The following is a 24,205-nucleotide window of genomic DNA, read 5'->3' on the forward strand; positions in this document are numbered from 1 at the left end:
CGCTGTCAGCGTGAGGAGAAAACGAAACCGATCACCGAGCTTTTGTTTACATCGTGTGACCAGCTGTCATTGGCTGACAGCTGATCACATGGTGAGGGGCCGGGACCGGCCCCTTACTCGGATCTGTGATCATCCGAGTCTCTGTGACTCGGTGATCACAGCGCGCACCCTGCAGGGTGCGCGCGGTGCGCGTGCATAGGGGAGGACGTCATATGACGTCCTCCCGGAGATTGAGGTCCGCGCTGTAGCCGTCATTCGGCTATGGCCCGGACCTCAAGTGGTTAACCCTTTCTCGGCCGCTAGCGGGGGTAAAACCGCCCCGCTAGCGGCCAAATACCGATTGTAAAGCGCCGCTTACAATAGCAGCGCTTTACCGCCGACACCACCCCCGCGTGAAAGGGCCCTAATATAACCCCTTTGCCTAGCTGAAATGACTTAAAGTGTTACTAAACCCACAACAGTAAAATCAGTGTGTATATGCAGTAAAGCATGCTTGTTATACTCACTAGGGTACCTAAGGGGTTAATCCTCCGCATTGTGTATAAAGGCTGCGTGATCCTGTCTTTCTGATCCTCCTCTGACTCTAATCCATCTCGTGATAGAACAGAGTATTAGGAGTCACTCTGCACATGTTCAGTTTGGTGTGTATTGCTAGAGAGTTTGTTTTTTCTTGGGAGGGTGCATGTTATCAGCACAGGGCCAATCAGCACTGTCCAGACAGAGGATAAGGCCCCTTTCACACTGGGGCGGTGGGGGGCGTCGGCGGTACAACAGCGCTATTTTTAGCGCTGCTGTACCGTCGTTCTTGCAGCTGTATTCGGCCGCTAGCGGTGCGGTTTTAACCCCCGCTGGCGGACGAAAAAGGGCTAAAATCCCTCGTACAGCGCGGCTATAGCCGCGGTATAGCCGCGCTGTCCCATTGATTTCAATGGGCAGGAGCGGTGAATACACCGCTCCTTCACCACTCCAAAGAAGCGGTTTGCAGGACTTTTTTCACCGTCCTGCCAGCGCACCGCTTCAGTGTGAAAGCCCTCGGGCTTTCACACTGAACAAACAGCGGAGACTGTTTAGGGGCGGTTTGCAGGCGGTATTTTTAGCGCAATACCGCCTGCAAACTGCCCCAGTGTGAAAGGGGCCTAAGGGGATAATGAAAACTCTACAAGCAGAGACTGATAGAAGTCACAAGGCTGCTATGTACGGATGATGAGAAAATGTATTTATCAGTTTATATTTACTAAAACGATTGCAGTTCTGTGTACTGTGGGAGACCAGATATAGTGAATGCAGGCTCCTGGGTTCAGTAAATCTTTAAAATCCTATTGACCCTGATTACCAAATGCAATTAGCACGGCACAACTGAAAGATCCCTTTAAAAGCAGCCATCATAGCTACAGTCACAAGGGTATAACAGCATACTTTCTTCTTACACAGAGATATGGATGCCGATCTATTGGAAATAACACAGGCATGCTTAGCTTAAGTTTGCAGTGGTGTCAAATCAATTTATAGGTTGCATGCTCATGAATATTAAAGCGGGGGTCCACCCACACCGCCAAAAAAAAAAAAAAAAAAAAAAAAAAAAATATTAAAAGCCAGCAGCTACAAATACTGCAGCTGCTGACATTTAATACATGGCCACTTACCTGTCCCAGGGTCCAGCGATGTCAGCAGGTGACGCCGAGAACCCGCTCGATTCTCGGCAGCTGCCGCCGCCATCCTAGGTGAGGGAATCAGGAAGTGAAGCGTTGCGGCTTCACTTCCCGGTTCCATACTGCGCATGCGCGAGTCACGCGTCCCAAGTGGTCCCCGCTCTCTCCTGGGAGCTGTGTGTTTCCCAGGAAACAGCGCGGTGGGGACGGGAAGAGGCGTAGACTCCCATGGGAGTCTATGCCGGAAGTGGGTGCAAATACCTGTCTTAGACAGGTATCTGCACCCCCCTCCCCCCTGAAAGGTGCCAAATGTGACACCGGAGGGGGGGGGGAGGGTTCCGAAAAGCGGAAGTTCCATTTTTGTGTGGAACTCCGCTTTAATGCAAGGAGCAAAAATTTGGTGTTCAACAGCTGCATAGATTATGACAAATTTTAACTGCTATGAAAACCATCCGGCATTACAAAGCACTAACCACCATTGTCCAGCTGAATGGAAGAAGAAAAAAAAAAAAAAAAAAAAAAAAAAGCAGATACTCAATTGTACAAGCCTGATCCAAAGCCTCCCTTGTATATCAATACACATCTATAAAAATGCATACAGTTGCACTATTGTTTAACCACCAAAAGTGTATTTAGGCAATTCATAATGTCCAATTGTAGAAGCAAATCTCTCACCCCCCCCCCCCCTTAGATGACCCAAATACCTGGCCTGCTTACAAAAAAAATAATAATAATATTACAGCACACTGCCAATAGCTAATCATGTGACACCTTAATCCTCCCATACAAGATATTTCACTACTAGAAAAGGTTGCAATGTTCTCGCTGCCGCAGCTTATCTGTGGCAAACAGTGACATATGCTGATCTGGGTAAAAAAAAAAAAAAGTCTCTATATAAACTAAATGATGCAGTTGTGACAATTTAAGAAAAGCACTTTAACTTATCAACTATAATGCCACAATAAATGCATAATCCTAAAATGTAAATTTGTGATTAAGGATTTGCTTTGCTCAGAAATCGAATATGAGCTCAGATTCTAATCCTTGAAAATCAAAAAAAACATTTAAAAGAAAAACATAGTATCCAAAAGCGTTACAGAATACATTCCTTCCATGTAGTGTTTTATCTGCACAGCCCTGCAGGATCATTATATAATGTTGACAAGCAAAGCCACACCTGCAGTATAAGGCCTCATGCACACTGGATATTATAAAAACTCCAATAGCCTTAGCTGTAGAATGAGTGTTGCGGCATTTTTTGCAGCAAAACTATACTCCCACAAAAGCTTCTGGTTCAAAAACGCTGATAAACGCAGAATAGCCATGTTTTTCAGCTTTTATCAGAGTTAGAGCGTTTTTACAGTTGAAAAAAACTCCTCTTAAAACCCACTAGTTCTGGGGGGATAACATACTGGGGTATTGACTGGCTGCAGGAAAAAAAGGTCTGAAGCCACAAACATCTGTAAAAACATCCAGTGTGCATAAGGTCTAAGATTGTTACTTGACAAAACCTGCAAAGATGGACTAAACTAGAAAAAAAAAAATGTGTGCATGCTTAAATAGAAATTCCACCTGTTTTTTTGTTTATTAAAAGTCAGCAGCTACAAAAAGTGTAGCTGCTGACTTTTAAACACACACTTACTTGTCCCACGGTCCAGCGATGCGGCCGCCCGAACCCTTGCTCCTCCCCGCAGCGCCGGCATCATTACTGTGGGCACCCGGGTGTGACAGCTTGCGGCTCCACAGCCGGGTGCGCATGCACAAGTCACGCTGCGCATCCCGAGTGGCCGGGCAATCTTCTGGGACATGTGACATAAGAAGATTGCATGGAGGGAGGGGCTACCTAGACGGCCCGTAGCGGAAGTGGGAGATGGGTACCTGTGAAAAACACGCACTGGCACTGAGACTCCTGCGCACGTGACTTCATCGCAGCCCGGCCATTCAAGCAGCCAGACACCGTAAACAATATTGGGTGAAGGTGCAAACCTTGTCAGCAGGCCGCTGGAGGACTTCATTCTAAAGTATTTCATAATGTGCTAGTATGCGATGCATACTAGCACATTTTGATATTACCTTGCAGTTCAGTTTACTATCGCTTTAGTGCAATTTTAAATTGGACAAATATAGATCAAAATGTATACTTTTTTTTTCTACCTTAACAATAAGTTATGACAGAAAATCCCAAATTGTGTTACCAGAACATGAATAGAGGGGTAAACTTCCAAAGGGGACACTAGTTCTGGTGACAACCAGGGATTCCTCTCCACTTCCTGTTTTGGCTAAGGGACAGCAAGGGAAGGGAAATCTTCCCAATGGGATACCAGGCAAAAAAATAAAAATTACTGGGGTTAAAACCCTCCCTAACCATCCAATGGGGGAAAAAAAAAACAAAAAAACAAAAAAAAAAAAAACAAACACACTGCCTTTGGTAATACTTTAAGGATTCATTCACACTTGTATGGAGACCGGCGTATTTCTGCATTAGAAACGTGCTGACAGATGGGATACACAGAAAACAATTGTTTTTGGTGCACAGAAATTAATGGAATGTCACTTTACAATAAACCTGAAAAATATTAAAAGACATAAAAGATAATTAGTGCCTTGAACTGCTCCCCAAAGCCCAACTCAGACACAGGAAAACTGAACATCATTCTGTGCAACTAGTGTGTACAGCCCTAAAGAGAACCTGTATTTTGCAGATGCACAGCACCAGGTACACTTCACCAGCGACCACACCAGGCATCAGAATGCAGCCAACCAGCGTACACAAAGCTCCCGGTACTGAAGCGGCGTTGCGGGCGATTGTTGGGCCAATCATATAAGTAAACCCTCATTACCCTCAGAAAACACACGGCCCACGGTAAAGAGAGCCTGTCACCACTGTTGCTCTGACCTCACTTCCTGAAAACATAAATAGAAAATAATCTGATGCCTGGAGGATTCATTACAGAGAGGGAGGCAGCACAGTCAGCACCCAGAGAAATGCTCAACAACATGAATGTCTGGAGGAAGAAGGCAGGAAAGGGGACACCACTGGGTCACATCATAGGAGAGGCCCCGGGTCTGTTCATTACCTACATCACAACCTGCAACTGTACTGGGGACAGGCTCTCTTTAAAGCAAGAAAGGGGGGGGGCATGCTGGGTCTTGTAGTTCCTGATTAGCTGCAGGACCCAACAGGCCATAGGGCCCTTAGTAGCTGGTGGGACCCGCTGCGCCATATAGCAGAGGGGGCTCAACAGCGCCTTGTAGTCCCTCGGCTGCTAGGGGCCTCATTGTACAATGTAGCAGAGAGGCCGTGCTGGGCCCTGTAGCCCCCAAACAGCTGAGGGGCCCCCGCAATGTCATGGAGCAGATAAGGAGCCCCGCCAGACCCTGTAGTCCTCCAGCAACTGAGGGGCACTGCTATGCCACGCAGCAGGGAGAGACCCCACTGGGCAATGTAGTCCCTTAGAAGCATGGGGGCCCCACGATGCCCTGCAGTACCAGAGAAACGGAGGGACCCGCCAGGCCTAGCAGAGGGGCCTCGTTGGTCCCTGTGATCCCCTAGCTACTGGGGGCTCTGCTGGGTCTTGTAGACCCTTAGGAACCCCTTTGTGGCATGTAGCAGAGGGGGGCCCCCAAAAGCCGGGAGGCCCCTGCCATGGTTCAGCAGCTGAGGGGCCCCATCCTGGCACCCCCAGCAGCTGAGGGGCCCCATCCTGGCACCCCCAGCAGCTGAGGGGCCCCATCCTGGCACCCCCAGCAGCTGAGGGGCCCCATCCTGGCACCCCCAGCAGCTGAGGGGCCCCATCCTGGCACCCCCAGCAGCTGAGGGGCCCCATCCTGGCACCCCCAGCAGCTGAGGGGCCCCATCCTGGCACCCCCAGCAGCTGAGGGGCCCCATCCTGGCACCCCCAGCAGCTGAGGGGCCCCATCCTGGCACCCCCAGCAGCTGAGGGGCCCCATCCTGGCACCCCCAGCAGCTGAGGGGCCCCATCCTGGCACCCCCAGCAGCTGAGGGGCCCCATCCGGGCCCCCCCAGCAGCTGAGGGGCCCCATCCGGGCCCCCAGCAGCTGAGGGACCCCATCCGGGCCCCCAGCAGCTGAGGGACCCCATCCGGGCCCCCAGCAGCTGAGGGACCCCATCCGGGCCCCCAGCAACTGAGAAGCCCCATCCGGGCCCCGTGGTCCAACAGCTGGTGGACCCTGTAGCTGCCAAGAAACTGTGGGGCCCCAGCAGGCTTATGGGAGGGGCCCCGCTGGGCCTTGTAGTACTTGAGCAGCTTAGGGCCCCCATAGTAGAGGACACGCAGATCTCTTTAGTCCCTCAGGGCTCCCCTCACGCCTCACACACGCCCGCCCCGCCCCCTCCCGGGCGCCATTTTTGGCCAGGCCCGCTCCGCCATGTCGGGCTCCCCTCACATCCTCGTCGGGTCACTTACTCGGGCGGGAAAAGGTGCAGCTCCTCGATCTTTCCCAGGAAGCCGAAGAGGGTTTTCATCTGCTCGGAGCTGGCGCTGGGGGACACGTTGGTCACCTGGATGACGTCTGTGCTGGAAGTCATGGCGCCTCTCCTGCTCTAACACACAACAAGAGGGACACACACACACGATTAGTACAGGTCGGCGGAGGGGGGGATGGGGAGCGACAGCGGCCGGCTACAGCGAGCAGCACACCGCCGCCATCCAACGACGACAAGAACCTGACTGGGCCGCGGACTCCCACAATGCACCGATCGCGCCTGCGCACTGAGCACCCAGCCTCCTCAGACTGGGGGGGAAGAGAGACCGCCCTCCGCTCTGAGCATTGGCCACTCCCCCCGCAACGGCAGCCTCGGCCTAAGCCACACCTCCACACAGTCGTCTCCTTTCCCGCTCAGACCGCGCCCTCTTTACCTCAGGGACACTTCTCCACGCCTCAGCCACGCCCCTCCCTTTCTCTCAGAGAGGTTTGCTCGGTGAAGGCGCCACAGTATGTGTGGGAGCTATAACAGGGTGACAATAGAGGCTGTGGAGCCTACTACAATGTAAATCTCACCTTCCTTCAATGTAAATCTCACCTTCCTTCATACCTAACCTTCCTCAGACTGGGACCATGAAGTAATAAATATATTTAACCACTTGCCCCCCGGAAGGTTTCACCCCCCCCCTTTTGACCAGGCAATTTTTTTGCGATACAGCATTGCGTTACTTTAACTGACAATTGTGCGGTCGTGCGACACTGTACACAAATAAAATGTATGTAACTTTTGCCGCAAATAGAGCTTTCTTTTGGTGGTATTTGATCACCCCAGCTGTTTTTATTTTTTGCGCTATAAACAAAAAAAAACAATTAAAAAAACAAAAACAAACATTTTTTACTTTTCTGCTATAAAACATTCCCAGTAAAAAAAATAAAAAAAAATTAAAAAAATTGAATTTCTTTATAAATTTAAGCCAATATGCATTCTACATATGTTTGGTAAACAAAATCCCAATAAGTGTATATTGATTGGTTTGTGTAAAAGTTATAAAGTCTACAAACTATGGGATAGATTTGTTTATTTATTTTTTTACTAGTAATGGCGACAATCAGTGACTTAGGCTGGGTTCACACTGCTGCGGTGCGGGAACGCTGCGAATCTACTGCGGATTCCTGCATCGCACCAACTCGCACGGCAGTTCACACCGCCATATGCGAACTGCTGGGGAGTGTCATACAATGTTAACGACACCCCCAGTTCAGCTCGCATATTGCACTGCGAACTGACAGTTCGGACATGAATCGGTGAACACCCATGCGATCCGATTCTGGTCCGAACAAAAAAAAAGGTCCTGTGCGTGTTTGGACCGAATGCGGTGCGATATCAGCCATACTATCTGTATGGCTGATATCGCACCGCACGGACATCGCATGTGATGTGAACAGCAGTGCGCTGCAAATCACATGCGATGACTGCCATCGCAGCAGTGTGAACCCAGCCTTATAGTGGGACTGCGATATTGCGGCAGACACATCAGACATTACCTGACACTTTTGACACTTTGTGGGGACCAGTGACACCAATACAGTGATCAGTGCTAAAAAATACAGTGGGGAAAATAATTGTTTGATCCCCTGTAGATTTTGCCCACTTACAAAAAAATGTTTAGGGCAAACTCGGCTTGGGGTCCCCCTCAAAATCCATATCAGACCCTTATCCGAGCATGCAGCCCGGCAGGTCAGGAAAGGGGGTGGGGACAAGCGAGCGCCCCCCTCCTGGATCATACCAGGCCACATGCCCTCAACATGGGGGGGGGTGCTTTGGGGCAGGGGGGCCCTGCGCCCCCCACTCCAAAGCACCTTGTCCCCATCAACCCTAAGGGCCTGTTCCCGACAACCCTGGCCAGTAGTTGTCAGGGCAGGGGGCTTATCAGGCCCCCAGATCCTTGCCCTCCACCTTATGTGAATGAGTATGGGGTACATTGTACTCCTACCCATTCACCCAAAAAAAGTGTTACAAGATAAAAACAGTACATGTACCTCAATGTATGATAGAGATGGAGACCTGACTGGCTCAGATAAAAGAGCATTAATATGTACAACGTTATTGTTAAATATTGGATGTTGATCTCTTCATTGATTTGGATATAATTCCTATCTGATGTATTGTATGAATAACATTTATGTGCGCAATAAAAAATTTTTGAAAAAAAAAAAAGATAAAAACAGTACACAGGTTTTTGACAAAGTAATTTATTAAAGCAGCTTTGGCATCTCTTCTCCTTCCTATTTCTTCTCCCTCCAGGCATGTCTTCATCCTTCGGTTCTTATCCCTCCGCTGTTGACTTCCTTCAGTTCAGTTCATCTTCCTCCTCTGATGTCTTCCACTGCCGGTTGTCCTCTCCCCACTGTCTTCTCCCTCTGCTGGTTCTCCTCTCTCCGCTGTCTTCTCCCTCTGCTGGTTCTCCTCTCTCCGCTGTCTTCTCCCTCTGCCGGTTCTCATCTCTCCGCTGTTTTCTCCCTCTTCCGGTTGTCCTCTGGTGGCTGTCTTCTCCCTCTGCCGATTCTCCTCTCTCCACTGTCTTCTCCTTCTGCGGGTTCTCCCCTCTCCGTTGTCTTCTCCCTCTGCCGGTTCTCCTCTCTCCGCTGTCTTTTCCCTCTCCTGGTTCTCCTTTCTCCACTGTCTTCTCCCTCTGCCGGTTCTCCTCTCTCCGCTGTCTTTTCCCTCTGCCGGTTCTCCTCTCTCCGCTGTCTTCTCCCTCTGCGGTTCTCCTCTCTCTGCTGTCTTCTCCCTCTGCGGGTTCTCCTCTCTCTGCTGTCTTCTCCCTCTGCTGGTTCTCCTCTCTCCGCTGTCTTCTCCCTCTGACGGTCCTCCTCTCTCCACTGTCTTCTCCTTCTGCCGGTTCTCCTCTCTCTGCCGTCTTCTCCCTCTTCCTGTTCTCCTCTCTCCGCTGTCTTCTCCCTCTGACGGTCCTCCTCCCTCTGCTGTCTTCTCCCTCTGACGGTCCTCCTCTCTCCGCTGTCTTCTCCCTCTGCCGGTTCTCCTCTCTTCGCTGTCTTCTCCTTCTGCCGGTACTCCTCTCTCTGCCATCTTCTCCCTCTTCCTGTTCTCCTCTTTCCACTGTGTTCTCCTTCTGCCAGTTCTCCTCTCTCAGCTTTCTTCTCCTTCTGCCGGTTCTCCTCTCTCTGCTATCTTTTCCTTCTGCCGGTTCTCCTCTCTTCTCTGTCTTCTCCCTCTGCCAGTTCTCCTCTCTCCGCTGTCTTCTCCTTCTGCCGTTTCTCCTCTCTCCGCTGTCTTCTCCTTCTGCTGATTCTCCTCTCTCTGCCGTCTTCTCCCTCTGCCGGTTCTCCTCTTTCCGCTGTCTTCTCCTTTTGCCAGTTCTCCTCTCTCAGCTGTCTTCTCCTTCTGCCAGTTCTCCTCTCTCCGCTGTCTTCTCCCTCTGCCGGTTCTCCTCTCTCCGCTGTCTTCTCCCTCTTCCGGTTGTCCTCTGTTTGCTGTCTTCTCCCTCTGCCGATTCTCCTCTCTCCACTGTCTTCTCCTTCTGTGGGTTCTCCCCTCTCCGCTGTCTTCTCCCTCTGCCGGTTCTCCTCTCTCCGCTGTCTTTTCCCTCTCCTGGTTCTCCTTTCTCCACTTTTTTCTACCTCTGCCGGTTCTCCTCTCTCCGCTGTCTTTTCCCTCTGCCGGTTCTCCTCTCTCCGCTGTCTTCTCCCTCTGCTGGTTCTCCTCTCTCCGCTGTCTTCTGCCTCTGCCGGTTCTCCTCTCTCCGCTGTCTTCTCCCTCTGCTGGTTCTCCTCTCTCCGCTGTCTTCTCCCTCTGTTGGTTCTCCTCTCTCCGCTGTCTTCTCCCTCTGACAGTCCTCCTCTCTCCGCTGTCTTCTCCTTCTGTCGGTTCTCCTCTCTCTGTCGTCTTCTCCCTCTTCCTGTTCTCCTCTCTCCGCTGTCTTCTCCCTCTGACGGTCCTCCTCTCTCTGCTGTTTTCTCCCTCTGACGGTCCTCCTCTCTCCGCTGTCTTCTCCCTCTGACGGTTCTCCTCTCTTCGCTGTCTTCTCCTTCTGCCGGTTCTCCTCTCTTCGCTGTCTTCTCCTTCTGCCGTTTCTCCTCTTTCTGCTGTTATCTCCTTCTGCCGGTTCTCCTCTCTCTGCCGTCTTCTCCGTCTTCCTGTTATCCTCTTTCCACTGTCTTCTCCTTCTGCCAGTTCTCCTCTCTCAGCTTTTTTCTCCTTCTGCCGGTTCTCCTCTCTCTGCTGTCTTTTCCTTCTGCCGGTTCTCCTCTCTTCTCTGTCTTCTCCCTCTGCCGGTTCTCGTCTCTCCGCTGTCTTCTCCTTCTGCCGTTTCTCCTCTCTCAGCTGTCTTCTCCTTCTGCCGGTTCTCCTCTCTCTGCCGTCTTCTCCCTCTGCCGGTTCTCCTCTTTCCGCTGTCTTCTCCTTTTGCCAGTTCTCCTCTCTCAGATGTCTTCTCCTTCTGCCGGCTCTCCTCTCTCCGCTGTCTTCTTCCTCTGCCAGTTCTCCTCTGTTTGCTGTCTTCTCCCTCTGCTGATTCTCCTCTCTCCACTGTCTTCTCTTTCTGCGGGTTCTCCCCTCTCCGCTGTCTTCTCCCTCTGCTGGTTCTCCTCTCTCCGCTGTCTTTTCCCTCTCCTGGTTTTCCTTTCTCCACTGTCTTCTCCCTCTGCCGGTTCTCCTCTCTCCGCTGTCTTTTCCCTCTGCCGGTTCTCCTCTCTCCACTGTCTTCTCCCTCTGCTGGTTCTCCTCTCTCTGCTGTCTTCTCCATCTGCCGGTTCTCCTCTCTCCGCTTTCTTCTCCCTCTGCTGGTTCTCCTCTCTCCGCTGTCTTCTCCCTCTGACGGTCCTCTTTTCTCCGCTGTCTTCTCCTTCTGCAGGTTCTCCTCTCTCTGCCGTCTTCTCCCTCTTCCTGTTCTCCTCTCTCCGCTGTCTTCTCCCTCTGACTGTCCTCCTCTCTCCGCTGTCTTCTTCCTCTGATGGTCCTCCTCTCTCCGCTGTCTTCTCCCTCTGCCGGTTCTCCTCACTTCGCTGTCTTCTCCTTCTGCTGGTTCTCCTCTCTCTGCCGTCTTCTCCCTCTTCCTGTTCTCCTCTTTCCACCGTCTTCTCCTTCTGCCAGTTCTCCTCTCTCAGCTTCTCTTCTCCTTCTGCCAGTTCTCCTCTCTCTGCTGTCTTTTCCTTCTGCTGGTTCTCCTCTCTCCTCTGTCTTCTCCCTCTGCCGGTTCTCTTCTCTCCGCTGTCTTCTCCTTCTGCCGGTTCTCCTCTCTCTGCCGTCTTCTCCCTCTGCCGGTTCTCCTCTTTCCGCTGTCTTCTCCTTCTGCCAGTTCTCCTCTCTCAGCTGTCTTCTCCTTCTGCTGGTTCTCCTCTCTCTGCCATCTTCTCCCTCTTCCTGTTCTCCTCTTTCCACTGTCTTCTCCTTCTGCCAGTTCTCCTCTCTCAGCTCTCTTCTCCTTCTGCCGATTCTCCTCTCTCCACTGTCTTCTCCCTCTGCCGGTTTTCCTCTCTCCGCTGTCTTTCCCCTCTCCTGGTTCTCCTTTCTCCACTGTCTTCTACCTCTGCCGGTTCTCCTCTCTCTGCTGTCTTTTCCCTCTGCCGGTTCTCCTCTCTCCGCTGTCTTCTCCCTCTGCTGGTTCTCCTCTCTCCGCTGTCTTCTGCCTCTGCCGGTTCTCCTCTCTCCGCTGTCTTCTCCCTCTGCTGGTTCTCCTCTCTCCACTGTCTTCTCCCTCTGTTGGTTCTCCTCTCTCCGCTGTCTTCTCCCTCTGACAGTCCTCCTCTCTCCGCTGTCTTCTCCTTCTGTCGGTTCTCCTCTCTCTGCCGTCTTCTCCCTCTTCCTGTTCTCCTCTCTCCGCTGTCTTCTCCCTCTGACGGTCCTCCTCTCTCCGCTGTCTTCTCCTTCTGCCAGTTCTCCTCTCTTCGCTGTCTTCTCCTTCTGCCAGTTCTCCTCTCTCAGCTTTCTTCTCCTTCTGCCGGTACTCCTCTCTCTGCTGTCTTTTCCTTCTGCCGGTTCTCCTCTCTCCGCTGTCTTCTCCTTCTGCCGGTTCTCCTCTCTCTGCCGTCTTCTCCCTCTGCCGGTTCTCCTCTTTCCGCTGTCTTCTCCTTTTGCCAGTTCTCCTCTCTCAGCTGTCTTCTCCTTCTGCCGGCTCTCCTCTCTCCGCTGTCTTCTTCCTCTGCCAGTTCTCCTCTCTCCGCTGTCTTCTCCCTCTTCCGGTTGTCCTCTGTTTGCTGTCTTCTCCCTCTGCCGATTCTCCTCTCTCCACTGTCTTCTCTTTCTGCGGGTTCTCCCCTCTCCGCTGTCTTCTCCCTCTGCTGGTTCTCCTCTCTCTCTGCTGTCTTTTCCCTCTCCTGGTTTTCCTTTCTCCACTGTCTTCTCCCTCTGCCGGTTCTCCTCTCTCCGCTGTCTTTTCCCTCTGCCGGTTCTCCTCTCTCCGCTATCTTTTCCCTCTGCCGGTTCTCCTCTCTCCGCTGTCTTCTCCCTCTGACGGTCCTCTTTTCTCCGCTGTCTTCTCCTTCTGCAGGTTCTCCTCTCTCTGCCGTCTTCTCCCTCTTCCTGTTCTCCTCTCTCCGTTGTCTTCTCCCTCTGACGGTCCTCCTCTCTCCGCTGTCTTCTCCCTCTGACGGTCCTCCTCTCTCCGCTGTCTTCTTCCTCTGACGGTCCTCCTCTCTCCGCTGTCTTCTCCCTTCTGCCTGTTTACCGAAGGATCGGCGCTGTGTGTGATCACAACGGGAGCGAGCCGTACATACATGAGCCGGTGCACTGGTGTCTCCCTGTAGCACTAAAACTGCTATGGGGCAGACCTGAACTGGTTAAAGGGTTAGTTCACCTGCCCACGCAGGTTAGGGGTGTCTGTAGATAAAATCAAACTGTGCAGCTCTGACTAAAGATGAATAATACCCTTGCTATAAGTGTAGGCCATTTACATACCTCATGAAGCCTGACTAGAGTACTCCCAGGACGTTGCTAAGAAATGCCTAGCTGTTACCGTTCACCTCCGCCATCACAGGAGTGAGCTGTTACTCTGATTCAATCCCCCTCACATGCTCTTTCTCCTTCTGAGCTCAGCATTTGGGAGCTCGCTCCTGTGATGGTAAACAGTAACAGCTAGGTATTCCTTAGCAACGTCCTAGAAGTTTTCTAGTCGGGCTTCCTAAGGTACATAATAGGCCTACACACCTATAGCAGGGTCATAATCCAACTTTCGTCAGAGCTGCACAGTTTGTTTTTAGCTAGACACCCCTTATTTGCATCGGTAGTTTTTTTTTTTTAAAGGAAAGATGAACTAACCCTGTAAGGCCCCTTTCACACGGGCTTTCTGATCAGTTTTTTAGGTGGACCTGATTGGACGCTCCATTCACTCTTATGGGGCAGCGAATGTCAGCGGTGACATGTCCGCTGACACCCGCTGCTATCCAATCTGATCCGGTCCACCAAATCCAGATGGATGGTGACCCTATTTTCCATTCGCCTGGCGGATCGGATGGGGTTGGATGAAAACGGACAGGTGATCTGTTTTCATCTGATCTCCCCATAGAGGAGAGCGGGACTCTGACAGGTCCGTACATGCACAGTGAGCGGAGACAGACCTATCATCTGCCTGCTTAGTGGGGATCAGCGATCGATCCCCCTCTGAGCAAGCGGAGTCCATCCAGGTCACAGTCCGGACAAGCCCGTGTAAAAGGTACCTAAAGCAGTAGTAAACCATAAAAAAAAATGTCCTCTGCAAAATAATGTCCTAATCTGCTAGTATGCATCACATACCAGCACATTATGAAAGTCTTACCTAAGAACGAAAACCTCCAGCAACACGTTGTCACCGCGGACAGGGCTTCCATCTTCACCTGGTCTTCCTTCCAGGTTCGCAGGCTGCGTCCACTTGATTGGCCGAACACGGCTCTCTCAATGGATCAGGCTCCGTTCATTACCAAGCCATTTTTTGCTATTCAGCACTGCACTACTTTAACAACTTGTCGACCAGCCGCGGTCATTATACTGCGGCAGGTCGGCTCTATTGCATGAATCGCCGTAGGTGACGCAGGTGGCGGGGCCCTATTCAAAATATACAGGATGTATGAAAAAAAAAAAATGAATGGTGATACATATTCCCTCCTGCAAATTTTAACCACTTCCTGCCCACGCTATAGTCGAAAGACGGCTACAGCGTGGGCGTACTTTGCTGGGAGGGCGTACATGGACGTCCTTCCATAATCGTGCTGCCCCCGAACCCCCTGTGGCACGCAGGCAGCGCGCTCTGTGATTACTTAGTTCTTCAGACTCACGGATTGGGGTAAAGAGCCAATCACAGCGGCCCTTTACCACTTGATCAGCTGTGTCCAATAACAGGTGATCACACATAAACACAAGCCAGTTATCGGCTTTTCTTTCATCAGGCTGACAGCATGAGGAGAGGAGAAGAGAGCCGATAACCGGCTTGTGTTAACCACTTCAGCCACGGACCATTTGGCTGGCCAAAGACCAGAGCACTTTTTGCGATTCGGCATTGCGTCATTTTAACTGACAATTGCGAGGTTGTGCGATGTGGCTCCCACACAAAATTGACGTCCTTTTTTTCCCACAAATAGAGCTTTCTTTTGGTGGTATTTGATCGCCTCTGCGGTTTTTATTTTTTGCCCTATAAACAAAAAAAGAGCGACAATTTTGAAAAAAACTCAATATTTTTTACTTTTTGCTATAATAAATATCCCCCAAAAATATATAAAAAAATATTTTTTTCCCTCAGTTTTGACCGATATGTATTCTTCTACATATTTTTTGGTAAAAAAAAATCACAATAAGCGTATATTCATTGGTTTGCACAAAAGTTATAGCGTCTACAAAATAGGGGATAGATTTATGACTTTTGTATTATTATTTTTTTTTTTTTTACTAGTAATGGTGGCGATCTGCGATTTTTATCGGGACTGCGACATAGACACGTCAGACAATTTTGACACATTTTTGGGACCCTTGGCATTTTTACAGCGATCAGTGCTATAAAATTGCATTGATTACTGTAAAAATGTCACTGGCAGTGAAAGGGTTAACCACTAGGGGGCAGTGAAGGGGTTAAGTGTGTCCTATTGTGTGTTCTAACTGAAGGGGGGAGGGGACTGTGCAGGGGAGATGACAGATCGCTGTTCATACTCTGTATGAACAGACGATCTGTCTGTTCTGCCCTCAGAGATCCGGAAACTGTGTGTTTACACATACAGATTCCGGTTCTCGGTGTGCCCCAAGCGAACGCGGGAGCCCGGCGGTGATCGCGACCGCCGGGCACTTGCATTGGCTCCATGGGCGAGCAGGCGGCATGCACGCGCCCCCTAGTGGCCGTCTATATTACCAACGTAACATGACGGAGATTTGCGCAGCTGGGCCATGTTGCCGCAGTACAACTGCGGCGGCTGGTCGGCATGCGGTTAAATGGACATCGGCACTGAATATCAGTGCAATCCCAACAGTGCCCACCAGTGCTGCCAATCTGTGTCCACCAGTGCTGCCTATCAGTGCCCACCAGTGCTGCCAATTGGTGCCTATCAGTGCTGCCAATTGGTGCCCATCAATGTCACCATCAGTGCTGCCTATCAGTGCCCTTCAGTGCCAACTATCAGTGCAGCCACATCAGTGCCCACCAGTGCCGCCTCATTAGTGCCCACCAGTGCCACCTATCAGTGCCATCTCATCAGCGCACATCAGCTAAGGAGAAAAATTACCTGTTTGCAAACTAAAACAAACTGTGGTTTTTCTTGTCAAAATGTTCTGTCTTTTCTTGTTTGTTTATCAAAAAATAAAAACCCCAGTGATGATTAAATACCACCAAAAGAAATCTGTATTTGTGTGAAAAAATTATAATAATCTCATATGGGTACAATGTTGCATGACCGTGCAATTGTCATTTAAAGTGCAACAGCGTTAAAAGCAGAAAATTGGCCTGAGCAGGAATAGGGTAAAAGTGCCCAGTAGACAAGTGGTTAATAAAAAATAAAAAGTATAAAAGGAAGGGTAGTCATGGCTAGGCCTTTTTTTCGGGCACCTCAGCTTCCAGGTGCTGCATGCAGTCAGCCCATCGAAGTCTATGAGGACGCAGCGGCTGGTCCTAATGTGGCAGGCGTTGGGTGAGCGGCCCCTAACGCACACTGTCTGTGTCCATGCAGCAACTGCATCCTAATAGGCTTCAGGCTCCGCTCACATTACTGTATTTGGAATAGTGGGCAGAATCGCACAAATGCAGTTCTATGGGGCTGCTGCACCATCAAGACATACTGCAACTGCGTGCAATGTATGCAATTGTGGTGTGGTAGTCCCACAATCATCCACTTGCCCTCCGGAAGGTTTACTCCCCTTCCTGACCAGGCCATTTTTTGCGATGCGGCACTGCGTTACTTTAACTGACAATTGCGCAGTCCTGTGACGCTGTACCCAAATAAAATTGATGTCCTTTTTTTTTCCACATATAGAGCTTTCTTTTGGTGGTATTTGATCACCTCTGCCTTTTTTATTTTTTGCGCTATAAACAAAAACGACGGACAATTAAAAAAAAAAAATATATATATATATATATATATATATATATATATATATATATATATATATATATATATATATTTTTTACATTCTGATCAAAACATATCCAATAAAAAATATTATAACATCTACAAACTATGGAATATATACTTTTAAACTAGTAATGGTGGCGATCAGCGACTTATAGCGGGACTGCGATATTGCGGTGGACAAATCCAACACTAACTGACACTTTTGACACTTTTTGGGGACCAGTGACACTAATACAGTGATTAGTGCTAAAAATCCTTGTTTACATAGACAGACTGCTGTTCTGCCTGTGTACCAAATGATCAGCAGTTTCCTGGTGGACATCGAGTCGACGGGACCCATTGATCATCTCCCCCTGTGTAAAATCGCAGCGGAAGCGAGCCGCCGCCAGCCCACCCTTGCGCCCTATACCCAGCAGTGCAGAATCACGTATAAATATGTGATCCTACACAGCGTGGCCACCCTGTAGCAGTAAATGTGCTTTGGGGCGGTCAGCAAGTGTTAAATCATTAGCTGTCAAACACCTCTGAAAAGCAATCCTAGTGGACACTTCTGGTAAGTGTCCACTAGGATAGACACTTCTGGTAAGGACTGTCGTGCCTCTGAAAAGCGATCCACGCTTGGATAGCTTTTCAGTGGCACTTGACAAGCGGTAAGGTGGTATGTCGGCTCCTCAACATTTGTTTTAACCCCGTGAATGCTGCACAACTGCAGTTGTGGGGCAGTTCCAGTACAGCCTCACGCACCTGAACCGGTTGCATTAGTGCCCGTAAAACATGACAGGGGATATAATTCCTCCTACAACCAGAAAACAAAGCATCGCGGCATGTGTACACCCCTGGCTGCTACCTTTGCAGCTAAAGGGGGAGCAGCTGGGGAAAAGTAAAAAGACAGCTCAATTTTTAATAGCCCCCAACCAAAAGTATATATGAGCCCTAAAGGTAAAACTTTTTTTTTTTTCAGTTTTGGATAGATTGGAGAGGGATTGGAACACCTGTCAGGTTTTTATTGTAGTCTGTATCCTCATTAGCAGGGCCGGATTAACCTCTTTGCGCCAAGCACACACAAATATGTGGCCTCTTGGCGACCAGCCCTTGGTGCGGAGCGGCTGCATATTTGCGTGCAATAGTGCTGATAGAGCTGCGTGGAGAGCACGCTCCCTGCGCGCTCCTGACACAGTTACTGGGGCCAACCGACCGCCGTGACGGCCAATCACGGCAGTCACATGACCATAAGTCCCACTCCGCCTCCTGGCATTCTAAAGCCCTTAAAGGGCCAGCATGCGCTGGCTCTAAGGGGTTAACAGCATCATGAGAATTTTGGTGGGCCTTTTTATAGAAATAAAATGAAAATGCAAACATTTTTTTGTTAAAACAAATTAGATATTTAAAAAAATTAAAATAAACAGAGAGGGGCCGTGAGAGAGGGGGGGGGGGGGGGCTGAGAGAGAGGGGGTGGGGAGGGGGAGTGAGAGAGGGGTGAGAGAAAGAGGAAGGGTGAGAGAGAAAGAGGGGTGAAGAGAGAGGAAGGGTAGGGGGGGTGAGAGAGAAAGGGGGTGAAGAGAGAGGAGGTAAGAGAGAGAGAGGAATGGTGGGGGGGTGAGAGAGAGGGGGTAAAAGAGAGAGAGGGGGGATTAGGGGGTGAGAGAGAGAGGAGGAGAGGAGAGGGAGAGGAAGGGTGAGAGAGAGAGGGGGGGATAAAAGAGAGATAGGCGGATGAAAGGGGTGAGAGAAAGAGAGGGGGAGGAGAGATAGAGGAAGGGTGAGAGAGAGGGGGTGAGAGAGAGAGGAAGGAAGAGAGAGAGAGAGAGGAAGAGTGAGAGAGAGATGAGAGAGAGACGGGGTGAGAGAGAGAGAGGAAGAGTGAGAGAGAGATGAGAGAGAGAGGGGGTGAGAGAGAGAGAGGAAGAGTGAGAGGGGGTGAGAGACAGAGGGGTGAGAGAGAGGAAGGATGAGAGAGAGAGGGGTCAGAGAGAAAGAGTGAGGAAGGGTGAAAAAGGGGTGAGAGAGAGAGAGGGGATGAGAGAGAGAGGGGGTGAGAGAGAGAGAGAGAGAGAGAGGGGGGTGAGAGAGAGAGAGGGGGGGGTGTGAGAGAGAGAGGGGGTGAGAGAGAGAGGTGGTGTGAGAGAGAGGGGGATGAGAGGGAGAGCGAGAGATAGAGAGAGAGAGGAAGGGTAAGAGAGAGAGGAAGGGTGAGAGAGAGGGGTGAGAGAGAGAGGGGTGAGATAGAGAGGAAGGGTGAGAGAGAGAGAGGGAGGGGGTGAGAGAGATAGAGGGGGATGAGGGGGTGAGAGAGAGAAGAAGGGTGAGAGAGAGAGGAAGGGTGAGAGAGGGGGTGGAAGAGAGGGGATGAGAGAAAGAGGTAAGAGAGGGAAGGGTGAGAAAGAGAGGAGTAAGAGAGAAAGGGGTGAGAGAGAGAGAGGAAGGGTGAGAGAGCAATGGGTGAAAGAGAGAGAGAAAGGGTGAGAGAGAGGGGGTGAGAGAGAGGGGGGGTAAAAGAGAGAGAGGGGGATGAGAGGGGTGAGAGAGAGAGAGAGGCGGAGAGATAGAGGAAGGGTGAGAGAGAGGGAGGGTGAGGGGGGTGAAAGAGAGAGAGAGAGAGAGAGAGAGAGAGAGAGAGAGAGGAAGGAAGGACCTCCCGCTGCTCTCCTCCTCTTCTCCCAGCTGTCAGAGGTGGATCTCGGCCCCCTTCTGCAGTGCTCGGATCGGGGAAGAGCACTCCAACAGGTCACGGAAGCACAAAGTGGCGCTATAATGAAGGTATTTGGAACAATTATATTACAGAAACACACACATTGTACATTATATACTACTGTAATAGCATTTTAACAAGGGTTCACACTAGGAATTCCTGACAGGCAGAGAGAAGAGAGAAGACAGCACATAACATAACAAGCCCTACACCAAAAATAAGCCCTACTATGTTTTTTGTTGCCAAAATTAATATAAGACCCTGGCTTTTTTTCGGGAGAAAACACAGTATATAGATCAGACCAAAATGAGAGACAAATGAGGAGGAAAGAGGGACAGAGGGACTTTGTTCAAAATCAGGGACAGTTGGGAGCAGGGCTGGCCTAAGACATTGTGCTGTCTGGCTGGGTCCAAGAAGAAAATGCTGCTCCCCCCACCGCCCCCCCCCCCCCCCCAAAAAAAAAGAAAAATCACGCCCACCAAAATGAATGAATGAATGAATGATTTTGCATAGCGCTGCAAATGCGAACTGAATCGCCTCAAGGCACTAGATCTGTCCTGTGTTGTCAGCTTCTTAGAAGAGGTAGGTCTTGAGTTTTTTTCTGAAGGCCTGATGGTTTTCTTCCATGCGAATGTAAGTCGGTAGAGCATTCCATAGCTGTGGTCCTTGGACTGAGAATCTTCGTTCTCCCTTTGTTTTGTAGCGGGGTTTGGGAATAAGGAGGAGGTTTTGGTTAGAAGATCGAAGACTGCAATTGGGTGTGTAGCGTTTTATTTTCTCGCATAGGTATTGAGGAGCGTTTCCTTGTGTACATTTGTGGGTGAGGCAGAGGGTCTTGAAAGTGATTTGATTCTTTACGGTTAGCCAATGTAGGCTCCTCAGGGAAGGGGAGATGGATTCCCAGGGTATTTTCCTGTTAACAGTCTTGCCGCCGTGTTTTGGATGAGTTGTAAGCGTGCAAGCTGATATTGGGGTAGTCCTTTGTAGAGGGAATTTGCGTAGTCGAGTCTGGAATTAATGATTGTTCCAACTACTGCTGCTTTGTCTTCTACTGGAACGAAGGGGAAGGGTCTATGTAGCAGGTGGAGAAGATGGTGAGATCTGCTGACTACTGATCCTATTTGTGCATCCATTGACATTTCTGAGTCAAAAATGTCTCTGAGACTCTTGGCTTTGGTGCTTGGAGAGATGGTCTGTCGATGGTCTGTCCAAAGATGGTGGGAGGTGTCCATGGGGTCTTAGTTTTGGAATTTTTGTTTGCGTGTTAGAGAAGAAGCTCTGTTTTTGATCCGTTGAGTTTGAGGGAGCTAGTGGTCATCCAGTCATCTATCAAAGTGAGGCATTTTTCTAAGGGCTGATGATCTTTTCCTCCGGTGATGCGAAAGTAAAGTTGAGTGTCGTCAGCATATGAGTGGAAGCAGAGGTCCGATTTTCTGATGATTTTGAGGAGTGGGTGGATATAGATGTTGAAGAGCACTGCTGACAAGGGTGAACCTTGAGGGACTCCACAAGAGATTGCGCGGGTTTCAGAGGTGAATGTTCCTAGTTTCACTGTCTGAGAACGATTTCCTAAGAAGCATGCGAACCATTTTAGATCTGAAACTGTGACTCCTGCTACTTCTATGAGGCGAATGAGTAGAGTATTGTGGTCCACTGTATCGAACGCTGCACTGAGGTTCCAACAGTACCAAGAGACGTGATTCTCCGTCATCAGCTGCTTCGAGGGCGTCATCCCATATTTTGAGAAGTGCCGTTTCTGTGCCATGGCCTGGGCGGAAGCCTGATTGCAGAGGGTCCAAGAGTTTGTGTGTGTCCAGGTGGTGTTGTAGCTGTTGTACTACTGCTTTCTTCATAATCTTTGAGATGGTGTTAAGGCTTGTTATCGGTCTGCGGTAGTTAGGGTCCTTAGGGTCGAGGTTGGGTTTCTTTAGCAGGGGTTTGACGATGCCATGCTTGAGGGCGATCGGAACAGTCCTTTCTTTGAACAATTGGTTTATGAGGTGTGTTATAGTAGGAGCCAAGATGTCGGAACATTCTTTCAGGAGTTTTGTGGGAATTATGTCGTTTGGTGATGTGCTGTCTCTGAGGCTTCTGATGATGTTTTTGGTGGTGTCAGTGGTGACTGGGATCAGCGAAAAATTTGGTGATTGTGTGATGTTCGTATCAATTTTTTCTTTTTGCTTTAGTTGAATGAGGGTTGTTTTTTTCTGTTGAATTGTTTTGCGGATGTTGTCCATTTTGTCAATAAAAAAAATCATTGCAGAATTCTTGGGTTTCGTTTCCTGGGGGCTCTAGGCAAGTAGGGTTCATAGTCTTGGCGACTATTTTGAAGAGTTCCCGAGGGTGGTTTAAAGCTGTTGAGATGGTGTTTGAGAAATGTTCCTTTTTTTCTTTGAAGATTGCTTTGTGATATTTCTCCGTGAGTGCTTTGTAGTTTGTGTGGTTTTCCTTTGTGGAGTTTCTTCTCCAGGCTCTTTCAGCTCTTCTGCGTTCCTGCTTCAGTAAAGTAAGAGTGCCATTAAACCATCCAGAGTTTATTTTGCAGATGTGTGTTCTACGTTTTGGAGCCACTGAGTCCGCTGTTTGTAGTAATGCCTTGTTTAAGGAGTTGAGTGTTTGTTCCGTTGAGTGGTTTAAGTTTAGCATTGCTATTTTGTTTGATAATGTGGTTTTGAAGAGTTTGGAGTGTAGTTTCTTCTGAGATCTTGTCCAGCGTGTTGTTATTGCGTGTTTCCGTTTTTGGAGGGTGGTGTTGGTAGCGATTTTAAATTTGATAGCGTGGTGATCCGTCCATGGTAGCGGTAGGTTGTCGAATATGGTCCTGGTGGTCTGTAACATAGTAGTATGTGAATAGTGTCTTGGGGTGTTGTTTGAAGATATAGGGTGAATGTCTCCATGAAAGGCACTGAGTTCTGTACAGTTGGTTTGATGAGCACGAGGTGAGATTTGAAGATCACTGCTAGGCCTCCTATTTTTTTCCTTTTCTGTGCTCAGTTAGGATCCTGTAGTTCTCAGGCACTAATTCGGTTAGGATGGCGTTGCATTCGGGTGTTAGCCAGCTTTCCGTAATGAAGAGGCAATCTATGTTGTTTTGGGTGATGAAGTCGTGTACTTCCAGTCTGTGCTTGACTGCAGATCTGGTGTTGATCAGAGCGCATGCTAATTGTTGTGGTTGAATTGTTGTCTTCCTATATTTGATGGTTGATTGTAGGTTGGTCCTTAGTAATTGTTCTTTCTCTAGTATTTTATGAACGGAAGTTGTTAATGTTGAGGTGGTATTTCTTAGCCTGTGGAGGGTGTGGAAGGTGCGCTGGTGAGCAGGGGGCTAGTGGGTGCCTGTGAGTACTGTTGTGGAGTCCGGGGATGACCAAAAGGCCTTCATATCCATTATTTCTTAGCCTGTGGAGAGCCTCCGCTGAGTATTTGAAGTTGCACATGGCGAGAAAATTGCTGAAGGTAGGATGATGCGGTGATGATAATGATGTAGCGATGGTGAGGTTCCTGAGGAAATGGTGGTCCAGAAGGGTGCCGCTGCTTCTGTTGCTGAGAAGATGATGGTCTGAAGGAAGCCGCTGCTTCAGGGGTGGCGTTGATGATGGTGTGAATGGAACTGTTGGTGGTGGTGGAGGGGGGCCACGCAGGCCTAACCGCCCTCCCGTTGATCCAGAGGAAGGCGAAAAACCCCTAGCTGAGCTAGCCAATTGCTGCAGCAGAGGAAAAAATTCCTTCCTGACCCAAGGTCCCTGGAGCAACTGCTAGTAGGTGGGCCCCGCGTACTTACCTGACCCGGGTTGGTCGGTGATGAGTAGAGAAGGGAGAGGGGTGGGAGGGGGGCTGTCGGATCGAAGGAGAGGGCACTAGGGTTGACCTAGGCCACTACTTACTGGTACTGAGTCACGTCTGGAAGGATCGAGATGAACACCGGTGTAAGGCCTGAGCCGAGGATTGTCCTGCTCTCAGTATAACTCCGTGCCCTTGCGGTGAAGTCCGGTAACGGAGGTGGTATTCAGGGGTAGGAAGGGCAACTGCCCGCTAGAGACAGAGAGGGGTGAGCTGAGGAGGTGGGCCGGTGGGGCCGGAGCTGGGCCGCAGCCGCGGTCTGTCCCCCTGAGTCTAGCAGCTAGGGACGAGGTGACCAGACAGCGGCTGTGGAAGGTGCGCTGGTGAGTAGGGGACTAGTGGGTCCCTGTGAGTATTGTTGTGGAGTCCGGGGATGACCAAAAGGCCTTCATATCCATTATTTTATATCATGATAATTAAAACTAAAATTTATCAGGAAGTCAGATTTACATGCAACAGCATTTTGTCTATATGCAAAATTATATGACATATCAATATGTTCAATTCCAAAGGGTGGGCTAGGGCAGTATATGGGCGGGCTAGGGTAGTATATAGACAGGATAGAGTAGTACATAGACAGGCTAGGGTGGTATATGGAGGGGCTAGGGTAAATATGGGCAGGCTGGGGTAGTATATAGAGAGGCTAGGGTAGTATATAGACAGGCTAGGATAGTATATGGACAGGCTGGGGTAGTATATAGACAGGCTAGGGTGGTATATGTATATAGGGTAGTATATAGGATAGTATATATATATATATATATAGAACATCATAAATGACGTTCCCCATTGATAACGTCATTTATGACGAAACGCGTCTGGAAGGAGGATACGTGCTGACGTGACCACGCTTTCGTGTTAGGAGAACGGGATTTCATTTTTAGCCGGCCGGCTCTGCTGTTTCTATGCGATAGACAACGGAAGACACTCACATGAGTGTAGACAAATGGGCTGCACACCCCATGAAGTGTATAAAAAACTACGAAAGACCCCCTATCGGGGCTTTAAAGCAGCCAATAAGATTCAGTGGAAGTAGTCA

General features: G+C 49.7%; 1 protein-coding gene across 1 annotated transcript in view; it reads right to left on the reverse strand.

Annotated features, from left to right (window-relative positions):
- The window catches only part of SRSF11 (serine and arginine rich splicing factor 11), a 44,788-nt gene extending 38,396 nt beyond the window's left edge, over positions 1 to 6,392 (reverse strand). Inside the window, exon 1 of the mRNA XM_073593754.1 lies at positions 6,077 to 6,392. Within this exon, the coding sequence (XP_073449855.1) occupies positions 6,077 to 6,198 (122 nt within the window). The 5' untranslated portion in view covers positions 6,199 to 6,392. The remainder of the gene's footprint in view (positions 1 to 6,076) is intronic.
- Between the last annotated feature and the right edge of the window lie 17,813 nt (positions 6,393 to 24,205).

The sequence above is a fragment of the Aquarana catesbeiana genome, linkage group LG07 (genome assembly GCF_042186555.1).
Source record: "Aquarana catesbeiana isolate 2022-GZ linkage group LG07, ASM4218655v1, whole genome shotgun sequence".
Lineage (NCBI taxonomy): Eukaryota > Metazoa > Chordata > Amphibia > Anura > Ranidae > Aquarana > Aquarana catesbeiana.